Source organism: Macrosteles quadrilineatus, unplaced genomic scaffold (genome assembly GCF_028750875.1).
Source record: "Macrosteles quadrilineatus isolate MER2022 unplaced genomic scaffold, UCM_ALF_1.0 Scaffold_5__1_contigs__length_97177068, whole genome shotgun sequence".
In the NCBI taxonomy this organism is placed as follows: domain Eukaryota; kingdom Metazoa; phylum Arthropoda; class Insecta; order Hemiptera; family Cicadellidae; genus Macrosteles; species Macrosteles quadrilineatus.
Genome location: NW_026542598.1, coordinates 19,625,680 through 19,641,792, shown reverse-complemented (window position 1 = coordinate 19,641,792; position 16,113 = coordinate 19,625,680). Strand labels below are relative to the sequence as shown.

General features: G+C 36.6%; 1 protein-coding gene across 3 annotated transcripts in view; it reads left to right on the top strand.

The window, feature by feature from the left end:
- Positions 1 to 16,113, top strand: part of LOC128995918 (GATA-binding factor C-like) — a 96,821-nt gene that overhangs the window by 69,315 nt on the left and 11,393 nt on the right. For all 3 annotated transcript variants that reach the window (XM_054420967.1, XM_054420968.1, XM_054420966.1), the window contains one exon: positions 10,460 to 10,594. In XM_054420967.1, coding sequence (XP_054276942.1) covers positions 10,460 to 10,594 — 135 coding nt within the window. The remainder of the gene's footprint in view (positions 1 to 10,459; positions 10,595 to 16,113) is intronic.

The window sequence follows — 16,113 nt, the reverse complement described above, 5'->3', positions numbered from 1 at the left end:
AAATTACAAATCATAATGGCAGCTTTGAGCATGCAGAGTATGAAATTTGAGGCTAAATTACTACATGAGATTGCATGCAGCGTGGAATTAGGAGTTAAACGTGTATTCTAAATTTGATACACGTTGGTAGATGTAAAATGTTTAAAGTTCTGTGATGGTGCTCTTCTACTATGCTTTTAATCCCAAATGAACGTTATGCATCTTTTTACCATTCACGTCATGAACTCGTTAGATAGTTTTGATGTTTTGTAGTTTTCATTTCATAAGAACGAAATTCTTGAACCATGGTAGATGCAAGATAAATTTAATCAACCAAAACATTCCAAATTAATCTTTTGACATATTTATACTACCATGTAATACTACTTCTTCTCATTTCTTTTTTTTTTTGTGAGGAAACAATCACCCTCACCCCTCCAGTAACTCTGCACTCTGCCACGATTACCATGACTTACTTCCCCCACTTTCCACACCATATAAGGTCCGACACTGTGCGATCGCGACGTACAATAAATAGACCATATTAGTGTCTCTCGGGGAGGCACCTGCTTAGAACAACAATAAAAAGAAGGAAACATCGTTGCTCCAGTCAGTTCTTCACCTAAGACATCCATTTAATTAGACACGAAGTATCGAAATTGTCAATTCGATTGTAGGAAGACTCGATTGTCAATCAAGTCGAGACTCGGTCCATTCTGATGTCAAGTGTCGAGCTCTGTTACCGTGATATGTACAGTCGTGTCGGAACACTGTAGACTGTGATATGTACAGTCGTGTCCGGACACTGTAGACCGTGCTGTAGATGACATCAGACCCCCACCACTCGCACACTCTATCCTACCCAATGTACCATACGATTGGACATAATTAAATACAAGGTGTTTCCCTATCACTTACAACAAAGTTTTACAATAATGTGGAATATTTTCCTGTCCAAAAGGCAGCGGCATTCAATTTCCCGCGTGTGGGTAGAAATCTACTGTTTTGACTAAAGTATTGGTGACTTACCATTCTAGAACTATTGTTACAAAATTATGTTTACAATATGAGAGCAAAAATCTGAAGTAAGTCAAGGAACCTAAACAATCAAGGATATATTAGTTAGTAAAATCGTTGTTCTAATTGATAAAATTGAAAAATATTACTTTATGTTGAATTGCTCTTTAGCTACAAAATCCATCACAAACCATTTTGAAAATCTCGTCACACTTTTATCACAAAACTTCGTCAACGTAAAATAGTAAATATACAAAGTACAGTGGTACAGTAACCACCACATAATAAGCTACAACCATGATGAAACCATAGTTGCCAAGTTACAGTGAACCTATAAACCTCTGACGCAATCATTTCCAAAATAACTGCAAAGCGAGGACAGAACATTATTACAATATAGTCCAGGCAAACTAAACAAACTTACATAGGGACCGTTAAAAAAATTGCAAGAAAACGTTTTATGGTTTTATTTTGTAGAGTTGGGTTTGCAGAATGACATACTAAAAGTTGCCAAAAATCGGTGCACGAGAAAACCACTAAAATCACAATTTAAAATGGCGGCTTTTTTCAACATTGGACAAATTAAAAAAACATATTTCACATGCATTTGTTATGCACATTTTTCGAGATATTGACTTAGGACCACCGCCTGTATTTATTGAGTGGTTAGTACTTCATTTTGATAGGTAACATGTTTTTGGCCGCCATCTTGGATCCGCCATATTGGACATAGATAATTTTTTTTCAATGTAATGATAGTGTTGTGACACATCATTACCAACTACATTTTTACACTGATTTCAATGCCGAAATCCGTTTTTAAATATCTTTATTCATTTAGAAGATATATACAAAAGAAAACTCTGCACCATACATTTCTTATGGACGTTTCGTAGTTTGATATATTTTTTAAAATTATTTTTCTTATATCTCCAGTTCTTATTAACGCTTGTAGTTCGTTCGAGGCTTAATATATTCAGTAATGTTAGGGCCTTCATTTGAGCTCTTGATCATTAAAATCAGACGAGTTAAAGACCAGCTACAAACCTCAGAATAATATTAAATTTAACTTTTTATAAATATATTTTTATTAAAAGATTTATAACTCGGGTTGTTAATACGTCACCGAGTTCTTTCTGGTCTCAAATTACTCAGTAAATGTTTGGCTTAAATTTTATAGATCACTAAACAAAATCTGTCAATTTTAAAATGAGTCATGGACCATAATTTAACATTAAAATGTATTTATATTGAAATTTGTCTTTAGTTAAAGACGTATATCCCCAATTCTAAATAACTCCCAAAACTCTTTATAGTCTTAAATAATTCGCCAAATTATTGACTTTTATTTTAGCTATGGATTACTTTCCGGGAGTTATTAGGGTTTGGGATATATGTCCTTAACTAAAGACACGTTTCAAAATAAATACATTTTAATGTTAAATTAAGAACCATGACTCATTTTAAAATTGTCAGATTTTGTTTAGTGATTAATGATATCAAAGCTAAACATTCACTGAGTAATTTGAGACCAGAAAGAACTTGGTGACGTATTAACAACCCGAGTTATAAATCTTTTAATAAAAATATATTTATAAAAAGTTAAATTTAATATTGTTCTGAGGTTTGTAGCTGGTCTTTAACTCGTCTGATTTTAATGATCAAGAGCTCAAATGAAAGCCCTTACATTACTGAATATTTTAAGCCTAGAACGAACTACAAGCGTTAATAAGAACTGGAGATATAAGAAAAATAATTTAAAAAAATATATCAAACTACGAAACGTCCATAAGAAATGTATGGTGCAGAGTTTTCTTTTGTATATATCTTCTAAATGAATAAAGATATTTAAAAACGGATTTCGGCATTGAAATCAGTGTAAAAATGTAGTTGGTAATGATGTGTCACAACACTATCATTACATTGAAAAAAAATTATCTATGTCCAATATGGCGGATCCAAGATGGCGGCCAAAAACATGTTCCCTATCAAAATGAAGTACTAACCACTCAATAAATACAGGCGGTGGTCCCAAGTCAATATCTCGAAAAATGTGCATAACAAATGCATGTGAAATATGTTTTTTTAATTTGTCCAATGTTGAAAAAAGCCGCCATTTTAAATTGTGATTTTAGTGGTTTTCTCGTGCACCGATTTTTGGCAACTTTTAGTATGTCATTCTGCAAACCCAACTCTACAAAATAAAACCATAAAACGTTTTCTTGCAATTTTTTTAAGGTCATATCCTATATTTACCCGACTAATATCACCGTCGCGATGGTCAGTGGTCAGTGTTCCCATAGCAACGCCGTCGCGTACCTCGTACACGCAGGCTCGGGGAGGGGATGGCTTTTAATAACCGATAATTCAGATGAGAATTGCCCGAGTAATTACAACAGGTCCCACACCTCCGAAATTAACAAGACGTTTAATATGAATCCCGACAGCGTTATTTCGAAACACCGTATAAACATTCGAGTTTTTAATTTGGAATATCGATCGGTCTAAAAAAACGGCGATCCGATATAGGGACGTTCCAATTTTGTAGGTAATTGCCCGGCTAGTTCCCCGTGATCTATAGCAAGACGACACTCCTCGTGTACGTGCGAGTCATTTATAATTAATGTTTTTTTGTTGTTATTAATCTGGAACTTAACATATTGTCTTAATTATAAGTTGGGAATCCGGTATCGGGTACACATGTAGTAATTACTGAGATTGGACGCCGTCGCCGTGTGAACCGAAGATTGGCCCTGGACAGGTGGAGGTGATTGGACTGGAGCGGGATATTGTCAACTGGGCAAGGGAAAATCTTTAATTTCCTGTATGTTTTGTGGACGTGAGGGGTTACGAAGTGGTATTTTTTACAAGGGGTTGTATTCCTCCCTTGGGTGCGTTTCATGCACCTCTAGCAACATTTCATCATTTATGTATACGTACAACTATTTTTATGTTGTATTTATGGCATAAAACGAGAAGTAGTTCTTTTATGATTCTATAATTCTATATCCCAAGCCCTTAGGAAACACCCGAAATATTTGCTCCCCCTCGTCTCTTTAATAAATTAAGTGAACTCCTTTAAGCTATTTTAGTAAAAAATAATGTTTGGATCCGAAGCACATGTGTGTATGGTTTTAATTTAATTCTACGAACCCCTACACACCATCATATAACGAAACATCAAACTTTGATCTCAAAATTTTAAATTAATATTCCAAGGCTAACCTACACTTTCAGTAAAGGGACTGACTCTTCTAAAACCGTACATCATTTGTTTGTAGATAATACAAGAATAATTATGTTAATGGGTTAATTTATTTTAAACATCTTCATGATCCACCTTAGTATAAAAATATTGAAATACTGGATCAATTTCGCCATCTAGATGTTTTCGCGTCCGTTGCGTCCCTGGGAACCCGAAGCTATTACTTGGCGATATTGCTCGCAAACCGAAGATTATCGTGCCCCCTCCCCCCAACACGCTCACCCGACCATCACGACCCGGCAATAAATTACTGGGGAAATTGAACCATTGGTAATATATATTTTTTAAAGAGGTGATCAAATAAAAAAATAATCATAGATGGGGAGTCTAGCCAGCGTGGCTACATGGAGTACGTGCTTGCCGGCCAATGAGACTGTGATTAGATCCAGTTGTTTGGGAATTGGGTTTTCAATCAAACTCTTGATTTTGTGTGTTGTCTATGAATTGGAGAATCACAGTTTCAGATGTAAACAATAAGTGTGTATGCGTGTATTTTCATACAAGTAGTAGTAAAAGATGGCTGAATTCGGTGACGACAAAAATGATTAAAAAACGTTTTTATTTATAAAAATTGTACAATTACTTAGTTTACATTACCATATCGGTAATGTTAAAAAGTATAGAATATAGAGTATCCTTATCTAGAATATGGAAAAGATCGTTTATTTAATTTGCTTATTCCAACAAAAAACTGCTAATTCACAAAGATACAATTTAAAATCAAAATATTGTAGAAAACAACCTATATACAGATTTTTCCGAATCTTGGTCTTCACGAGTTGGCAGTGATATTTAACTAGCAAAACACTGGCCTACGTTTTGGTTATTTTGCAGCAATACATCATCAGGTCCATGATCTTGTCTTGTAGGCTCAATTATTCCAAACACACACTGGGCATCTCTGGGGTCTGGTCTGCAACACTAAAAACCATATGTTTCACTACGTATTCCTCTAGATTCATTACCGTAACCACAATAACAGCAACAGCCGGTTCTGGACACTGCTACACCACAGTCCAAGTCCAGGCCAGTTAGCCCGTGTCACTGGAGGTGTCCAGATGATGGATCGCCGCCTGGAGTCTCCAGGTTGCGGTTCCAGCCAGGCCGAATTAACGAAACGGATCATCCTTACAACCTGTTGCTCCACTCACCAGCTAATTAAAATTAACATGAAAGAGTTAATGTAATGTACTAATATGATAACTATTATTACATTTGCGAACCTGCTGCATACTTTGGATATGAGTGAAGGTTGAGTGTAGGGTTGAGTTGCCTAACTATCTTACTGATCAGAAATATTTTTTGCACCAAGAACCAGAAAGGACAAAAGTTCGGCTGGATCAGTTTCTAAGCATAAGAAAGGTTAAGACTGTCTTAGGTTTTAACTGGTATAGTAATACCAGAAACGAAAGATCCCTGGGCCGTTTCGAGCTGCGCAGGTTTGAATGGTACGCCACACCTACCGGCGTGAACCACGTGATCTTTTCGTTTCTGCGCAGGTAGTTTTGTTTGTGGTATGTCTATAACCAACTAACTAAGCAACAACTTTTTATGTGACTCAGGATACGGATGGAAACGTTACTTGATTGAAAGAAACTTTTTTCACGGTTATGCCATGAAGCTGAGTGTAATTACAACATTATGTCCAATGTTCCTATTATGTGTTTGGAGGCATGTTGCTCCTCTATAGTAATGCAATAATTAGGTTGGTCCCGTTAAAAGTACCAAGGGTACTAGTTCTTTGGTAGGTCAAAAACTTCTTACAAACTTGTGAATATGCCAAGGGTTAACCCCGTCACCCTCACACCGCAACATTTAATAGACCAACAAATTACCTATCTTTTGTGTGGGCCATATCTTGTTATAAAATTTACTATTTGAGATTACCAACCCGTGTTCAGTTGGAAAGTAAAATTTTTTATTTTATCTAAACTCCAAACCATTCGAATTCTACAGATTTCCTGATCTCCCGACACAATCTTGTCCTATTTCATTCAGCCAATGCCCAGTCCAGATTCCTATGTCTATCAGAGTCGCATTGTTTCGCCATGTTAGCTGTCGCCTCGGCCAATCTCGCCGCCTCAGTGCATTTCTCAGCGTACTTCATTAATTGGCGGAATATTTTGTCCAGACAGCGATCCTCGGCATAGCGACGGTCGGTTTTTACATTCTCGTCAAGGAATTAAACTGACGGGTCGTATGCTGCTGGAAATAGCTTTCCTTTAATTGAAAATACTTTCTTGCTTTTGCCCATTAAAAACCTCCTCTGCTTGACACTAGTCTATATTTAATCCCTCGATCGGCTGCAAAAATCACTCGTGTTGAGAATCGATGATTGAAATATGTGGAGAGATGTTTCTAATAGAAATTAGCGAAGAATGTAGTTATTGCTATTTTTGAGATAGGGTTTTATCAAGCATGCATGTAGATGAATTGCAAGTACAGTTTTTGTGTAATTGTTCATATAAGGAAAAGTGATGATTCAAAGATACCTTTAGCAAATACCGAAGAAATATCTTTCTACAGACACATCGAAACATCATCCTAGCGTATAAAAGATTGTTTATTTATTATCTCGCTTTTTATCTGTCACTGAACAGTTTTCGACCCATCCTAGATCAGCTGTTCCTGAAGGGTAGTTCTGGTGACAATACGCGGTGAAGTGTTTGTTGCTACTGAGTAGCCACTTCAAGTTGTTTGTTTGCTAACAAACCCCACTTCACGTTCGAGAGGAGGGAAGGTTCGCCTTTGTAGCCAACTTTGATTCGTTCAGGTCCCCAACAATTTGTCATTTTGTTATTCACCTATTTAAGTTTTGTTCTTGGCCATTTTTGTTCGATTCGTTGTTTTTATTGTTGCTTTTCAATCTTTTCATACGCTTTTGTTTGCGTCCCGTTGATTCGAGTGCTTTCTAGTGTGAAATGTAGGGGTTTGGTAGTGTCTTTTTAGTGAACCAAAACAGCAAAGAGAAAAACTGTAGCCAATGTTTTATCATAAGATAAATTACTTTCATTATCACCTCATAGAGTACAGAACTATGCTATCAAAGTCATATTTTTTATCTTATACTACGATGATGTGATAGTTTGTCTTAATTAAAAAGTTATCATCAACTGATCTCAGCAATTGACAGTAGCACATTTTCTATGGCTCAGTTTATTCAGCTACGTTCATTTGTATCTAAAATTACTAATTTAACATAGCAATAGAATGTTTGCATTGATCTATACAGTAGTCAAACAAAACGCAATCATTTCTCTCAGGGTCCAAAATGCGTCCGCAAAATCTCTCTTACATTGGAGATTAATAACCCACTTTGTCAGTGGCTCAACTTACACAAACTTCATTTTTGCAACTAGCTAAGGTTTTGACCTGGATTGGGTATATAATGTCAAAATGGTCAAATGTTTCACTCAGGGTCTAAAATCTGTTTACTGTGGCGTTTTCTCTCAACAGCCCTAAAACCAAACCGACGCCAAAGTTTATTTCTGTCCTAAAACTCGTGCTAAAGTCAAAGTCGCCAAGGTGGTGTCTCCATCGGCGTCACAATTGTAGTTTTTAATGACGGCGCGGCAGGGAGCTCACCACCCCTATGTGACGCCACTCCCGCGCCTGCCCTGTCTGTCTGGGACCAAGGTTTTTGTCACATACCTCAAGTTCCTGGCGACTTTACGATTTCGGCCATATCGCGTTACGTTATTTACGAAGTTGATATTTCGCCCAATATGGTGGCTTGGCATCCCATTAAGTATTTATCACCAGGACTATTACAAGGGACCGTGGGACCAACAGGGCACTGGCTGGATATTAATGTAGCATTAGGTCGGATTCAATGAATCGAATGTACGTGGTGGAATTGTAATCGTTTTGAGTACTGAGTGGAGAATACAGCATTTGACGATTGCTTTGATGAATGACCCATTCACATAACGATGTAATCAACCATACCATCGGAGTCGAAGTGGTCTTATTATACATTTTGTAGTCTGACTTCTAATTCGACGTAAATCGACGAAGAATTCATTTGTTTGTGCAGATGTTATTTGGAAGTGATTGTGTAATGTTTCTGTAAAAACCCCAAACTGTTGATGTAAATCTAAATTAGTAGAGTGATCTATCTGGGATCAAATAGTTTGCAGTCGTTAGTCCTCTAATGTCGACATAACCGGACAAAGAAATAGAATCGTGTTTTTTATTAAACTTGGTTTCTAAGCGGTTGTATAACATGGTTCTTGTAACAGTAAAAACTGAATGACTCATGGAAATCTTAGAGGTGAATGGTCCATTTTTGGGATAAGTACAGATTTGGAAAATTTGGATGATCGCTGAACAAAGATATAACAAGAAACTGATAAACTAATTATTGAAATAGAGTCAACAATTCTCAACCTTCCTGGAAATGAAAACACATTAGAATATTAATATTTTTACTTTTAAAGTTAGTTAGTTGGATACCTAGTTTGATATCAACTCAGGACAAGTTTTTCTTGACTTATGCAGAAATACAGCATCCTGTTGTGTTAAAGGTACTGTAGAGGGTAGGTTTGTTATAAAGGTGATGACAATTATTTTATACTATTTTTTTAACTCAGAAACATGATTTGGAAACATAATTAATGCATATCCTGGTAATAAATGAGAAAATAACCACAGAAAGGGCAAGTACGACTCGCCAACCTGAAGTCAAGAAGCGTTGTGTACATTATATTTTCTCCTAGCCTCATAGCGCTCCTCATTGTTGCATACCAGACTGCCAGACTGCTCGTCAGCATCCAGACATTGTTGTCACAACAAGCACAAAGGAAAATTGTAAAATTATTGATTACAAAACGATCTTTTGTCCGCCTCAGTTTAATTTGACGCGCGCACAATGATCATGTTGTTGTACTACTTATACAGGATGATTCGAAAAATCGTGACCTAATCGTGGGGTGTCCCGATATCACGTAGGCAGCCTAAACACACGGCTAGCAGTCTAACAGCACGACGAGGAGTCATCTTCAGTAATAGCTCGCGGCCATTAACACGCCGTTTAATAATGGCACACACTAACCCTTAGCCCTTCGATAGGGCTATGGTTATCCTTTCCAATTTACCCTTTAATGTCGTCATTTTCCAATAAGTCCATCGCGGCTAAATGCCTCTCATTACTGATTCGGCCGATAAAGGGTTAAATGAAAGATTTAGGTAATGGTGAGGACTGCTACTGTTGGGGTGTTCATCACGATGTTTCAGAAGCTGTAGGGATAATCGGCTGGAATGATCAAGTGGTCTCATCATTCGGGTCTAGGATTTTTACTCATAGAGAATGGTTCTTAACTGTAACACTAACTGTTAGTTGATATTAGTTTAGCTATTTTACATAGCTTGTGACATAATTTTGTACTGTTAAAATTAGACTTGATGTCACACGATAAATCTTTTTAGCTGTGAGATCTTCTTGGATTCAAATACTAAAAAAATAACGTGTGTAATCGTCGGCAACGAAACGACCTAATGGTAAAATCTCAAATTGCCTTCAATAATCTTTGTTTGACAAGTAAATCAAACTCATTTATAAAAAAAATCACATGTCTGCAACTTTGTTGGATGATTTCAAGAACTCTCTTTCAGTCCATTTAAAACGTGTTTTACTTTTGCATACATACAAATTTATTTTACCACAGATTTAGTTGGACATTTTTGAGCGGTAATTTAACCCAGTTGGGGTTACAACCTCTGTTGTCTTTGGATCGGAACGTATAACTGAATTATTCGCAGTGAATAATTTGTACATCAACCAACTTTTGATCAAGATTTCTAGATATGTTTTGTTTGATTTATTTGTATTCACAACTACCACTACTAGCTGTTACCCACGTGCCCGTTTGACTTCATAAATTAGGTATTAATTGATTAAGCTGAAATAAACAAAACAGAATACAGCAATACAAACAAATAAGAACAGCTGAGATATTTTTAACATTAGGTATATGGAAAGTTCCCTTTGGGAAGTAATTACGACCTTAAAGGGCAATTTATGAAATAATGGATAATTTTGCGCAAGGTTTCTCGTCATGACGAACATTTTAAGTATATGGTTTATAGGGATGTGACTTGTAGTTTTCTCAAAAGTTCATGGGTACTTTTGGCTTTATATATAGATACTGTATAACTTTTCACTCCACATCCAAACTAAACATTTCACTTCTGTTCCAGTCACTACAGTCGGCGGCGCGGAGAGCGGGTACGAGTTGCGCCAACTGCAAGACAACCACCACCACCCTCTGGAGACGTAACCAGAATGGGGAACCTGTCTGTAATGCTTGCGGGCTCTACTACAAGCTGCACAACGTGAGTTACATTCAATAATTTGTTTAATTCAGTTATGGAGTCATTTGGTTAGATCGCGGGACTTCTGTAAAGAGCTGATTTTAAACCCGTCAATCGTCAAATGCTTCAAAAAACCTTTTTAAAAATGGTTCCCTTATGCGACGAGTTTACAGTAGTGCACAGGCCTTATGTCAAGATGAATCAATTTAAAGACCTGCTAATCGCCAATGGGTTTTACACCAATGATGATGACGGCTTCTGTGTTCTGTTGGTTCCAATGTAGTCTCATTTATCTAGAGATAAGGATACTAGGCAAAGAAAGGTGGTACATGGGAGTTTATATATTACATGCCATGTATCCATACAAGTTTCCAAGTCAAATTTCCAAAGCATAATTCTCAATTTCCAACTACCCAAACCAATCCAAAGGGTTAAACATTTTAAAGCTCAGGTAAACACTACAAGAATTTCCATAGGAAAACGTTTTAGTACAAACTCTTTCAATAGTAAACAAATCTTAAACAAAACTCAAATAATCTGTACCTATGTTACTCCTTTTAAATAATATCATGGACTTGGTTTTGATTCTAAAACTCTTCTCATCCTATGTAAAGTCTGAAGCATAATTTGTGTTCATGCTGGCTACCCTTGAGTGCGCTGATGTCGATTAAATTAGACAAGCATATTTAAGCGCTTTAGTACAATGTGTCCGAGGCATGATTCAACTATGCCCGAAATAGTAATAGGGGTGATTAGGATCTGACAGCTTGGTGGTCCAGATGCACTAGTCTAATGAGGCAATTAGCCTTCTACAGGGACCCGTGTGTAATGAGTGAAACTTGGAATACCCACAGGTTCAGGAGGCACTTCCAAGTTGTATTTTTCAAATTATTCGTTGGATAATATTTGTTAGAATGGGACTTTTTGTCATTTTTATCACATTCCCTTAGGTTATTATCCTGTTTGGCAAACTTAAGACATTTTCAAGTTGTTTCTGTCCGGATATTTAAAATATCTATATGTTACGACATACAAATAAATAATTATTCGGTTTTAAATTATAATGTTTTATTTGCTGAGAATCAGATAAAATTGCTCTAAATATAAGTTTCCAAATACTGGATAAAACTAAGTAAGCGAATAATATACGTACATTATTTATAGAATTATATGATCGCGTTTAAGGTATATATCATCATGTTTAAGGCATTTTGCATTGCATTTATTATCACGCTAGACATCGTATTGTATTATTACGTCATAAACATTCGTGAAATATGGAATTGCGTTTTTTATAGCATACACGTTCGTATCATATTTTACAACCTTAGTTTTAATGGAGATGTATTGCAAGAAGTTTTCATTACAATTTTTTGGACCTTTCTCTTTTGAAACAATTAGAAATGTAACTGTACAAAAATGTAACTTAATGACAAAAATATTTCAACTGCCCATCAAATCTCTCTTTGCACAAGAAAAACGTACTTAAATAATTTCTTATTTCCAATATTATACATTGTTGTACAGAAGATAGCGTCGAATGCGCGACACTATTGCATGCAGTATAGCGTGTTTGCCACGAATATGTTATGATAAAAAATAAGCCACGTTAAGCATCCACGTTATCGCTCACGTTACCAACGTTTCGCGTGATATTCACGCTGTCCCAACATCGCGGGAAATCCTGTCGATGTTTGCGCAACAATTGACAATTCGTACATTTCGTGTCATGCACAACGAGCGTTATTGGTCCGTGCATGAACTAACCGGAACTTGGGTGCGCTTTCTGTTTCGTGCTTCGTAAAATTGTGTAGAAATACATCACTTTGTTGATCGGTTAGTAATATTTTTCTTTGTTTAGTGTTTTGTGAACTTTGCTGTTGATTCTTCTACTAATTTGTAGATTTATAAATAACTTCTTGATCAGCATTGTTCGTGTTATTAAATTTACGGAAAGTAAATAAAGAAACGTCTTATAACACTTAAAACATATATTTACGCTTATACTGTTACTCACAAGACGGTAAATATACAAAAAAGATGGTAAGTGGTGATCGATTTCGATTGGACGCTCTGCGAATGTAGATTCGCCTATTGGGTCTGATGATGATTGGATTGTCCAATCGAAATCGATCACCACTTACCATCTGTTTTGTATATTTACCGTCTTGTGAGTAACAGTATAAGCGTAAATATATGTTTTAAGTGTTATAAGACGTTTCTTTTATTTACTTTCCGTAGATTTATAAATGTCAGTGTAGACTAAATTAGGTATTATATTATGCAAATGTAACCTAAACTTCCAAACTTAACTTGCATCGATTGGATTCATCTTACCCAGGGAGAGCACATGATTTGATGTGAATTACAATTAAAAACTTCCAAAATGGGGCTATGAATTTTATTTGATAAACACTCGTAACTTCCAGAATAAATCAATCTATGTATATTTTAGGGCTAGGATTACAAATGTTTAAATTCCAAAACGCAAAGTATTGGGTTTTATTTCGGTTTCAAGGCATCAGCACTGGTTAAGTGTAAATTGTATTGTGATATATTCTCAATATATATTTGATGCAGTAACTATATTTAGCACATCAAAGGAAGATATTACATATACAGATTTTCACATTTAGACGTGTTGGATTGTCACTTCTTGTTTTTACGCTTTACACGTTCTTCAACAAACGGAATTAAAACGTCTATAACCTAATGTCGCAGAATACCTTACAACACTACTGTATCCGATACATTTCATTTACGTTACTTTTTTGTGGCCAGATAACCGTTATGTTACGAAGCTATTTAGCTCACACTCACTCAAAATGATACTGTAAACTAGTTCACTCTTGATTGTTTAAACTAATTAACATCACTGTGTTTGCCACCGGCAAAAAACGACAACGACAGTCGTGAGAACAACTGCGGATTTGTCCGGTCGGATTAAACCGTCACGAGGGTGGCCGAGCATGACACCGGAGAAGGTGTGAACGAGCGTCGTCTGGCGAGCTGCCAGCGCTGCGTCGTCATCGTTTTTTGATAAGACTCGACGCGCCACGACGGCATATTCTGGGGGGGGGGGTAAATACATGGGGGGTGTGTACTTACCTCCCACCTTAGAAACCATTGCCGCATCAGTGTTTTCAACAGAAGTCACCTGTAGTTGGTTTTGAGGATAAATGTTATAACCTTGTACTTGCGACGATTGAATTAAAAAGAAATAAAAAAGTAGGCCTATGCAATATTGCATTAATTGCTACGTATAGAAATGTTTAAAGGGGGGGGGTTTAAATCATAAGGATGAAACGCTGATGTTAGAGAGATTAGAGTGTGGAACTTCCTGCACGCCTGGGTTGAATTTCCCTTCACCAATGCGATCTTTGAGTTTGAAGCACATCTGGAACTGTTGGTCCACCTATTGAGTTAAAATAAAAACTGGTTCTATGTTTGAGATCTTTCTCCTCAAAAAGTCATACTAACATCATAATAGCATGAGAATTCTGTAAATTACTAATGTATAAAAAGCTTAAACACACGAAAAAGGATAGGTTAGGAAAAAGTAGTAACATTGATAAGCTTGCAAATGCTAACCTCTCCCACGATCCTTCATCTAATGAATGGCATCTCAGTGTAAACCCTTTGAGAATTCGCCAGTCTGCAGACGGAGAGTGATTCACGAAAAAACCGTCCGGACTAATTAAAATAAATGAGGGGTGGTAGGGGAAGTAATGGAGGGGATCCGAGTAATGGTTCGTGCCCGACGACAACGGCCTCCTTGAGTCTGTGTGGCCGCGATCAACTGGGCCGATTATCGGAGATTTGTTGCCAACAGAGATAACGCTATTTTGATCATCTGTACCTAAGAGCTGCGGGTATATTTGGCCACCTTGTGGTACGCCGTAACGGAGCTCGCTCATCTGGCGTTGCGGTCGGCCGGACAAGATTTACTGATCGCATCAGCTGGGGAGGGAATTTTATCGGGGAATCAGAGAGATTTACTGTTCGGATGTAATCTAGGAGTTTGTTTAATGATTCGTCCCAATGTGTTGTTTTCCGTGTTGAGAAAGTAGTGTAGCCTATTGAGACAATTAAAAATGATTCATTAACATTTTATGTTAGTCATTTAGAACTTGAGTAGCTCAAGTTCTAAATTACTGTATATAGGACATACTTTTTTGAGAATCCAATGATATATAGATTAGACAATTTCAAGGCATATTTTTGTTAAGTATAGTTTGCGCTTATTCTTGTCTCGGTTTTAACTGATTTTAAAACAATTTCAACGGTATATAACACAATTATAAACAAAAACAACAGAGATGTTTCCTAATTCTTTCACGATAAGTATAAGCAGTTAAATTCTATCTAAATTATTTAACTCGCATTATGAAACCTGTACTACTTATTGTGATATAATATAAACGCTTTGATCACTCATTATGTAAAGCTGTACAATTTTGAAACTGACGAACTAAGGATAATTAGCAATCTTAAAGCTACTATATCCCATTGTACGCCACACGATATCGCTACAAATCTGCTACAGTGGCTGTTTGCAGGTTTTGTTATTGTTTATACGATGTCACATAAAAGCAGCACCGGGGCGGGGATCGAGGAAACGCTCAACAATGGTCCAAGAGGGGAGGGCGTCTCAAGCCGCCTCGGAACGCCAATTTTCCTTAGAAAAGACTTTGAATAAAGCAACATTGAATAGCGAGGAGGCTGGAATCGATTATCGCTGACAAAAAGTGCTTGTGTCTCGCAATCGGATCGCAACAAGCGACAATCGGACAAAGCCGAGTGGGACACTTCCGATGCGATACATGTGTTCCATTGAGCCCGGTGGGGTAGATCGGGCGGAAAATGTAGAAGTGGTTACTGAAGCTGCGATTATGGTTTGAGAAAGTTTCCTTGACGTTGGTGCAAGAATTGGATAGTTTTAATCACCACGTTCTAATTCCCTAATTAGGATGGTTATAAGTTGAGATTGGCTATTGAGAATATTAATTCATGTAGATTGACCAAAAGCTTATTGACAAACATTACTATATAAATAGAAGAACCTTACTGATAGATGATGTTATAAAAAATAGAGTTCATATTCCTTGGGTAGGAAAACCTATTTCACATGATACTCAGCCTTCATTATACTGTACCAACAATTGTCTCACATGTATACGTGAGCCTCTTCCAATACTCCATTTTAATTTCTCAACATTTATTTTTCTTACTCTTTCCCCCCCTTGAAAATTATTTTGTGCTTTCCAAACTTCCACATTTAACAATCGTTAAAGATAGGTAAATCAGTCATCAGTACAATTCTAACTCGTACGCCTATATATTTTGTTGTCATTGATAGTAAGCTTTTACCAGTATTTTACCCAGGAAAAGGTACCTTCTCATATCCCTCCATCACTCCAAAATTATATTGAACTTTCTAAACCCAATTCCACAAAAAAAAAAAAAAAAAAAACTCTGTTTCATGCTACGTAGATATTATAAGTCATGCTGTATCTTATGCTCACTCTTCACTTCGGGAA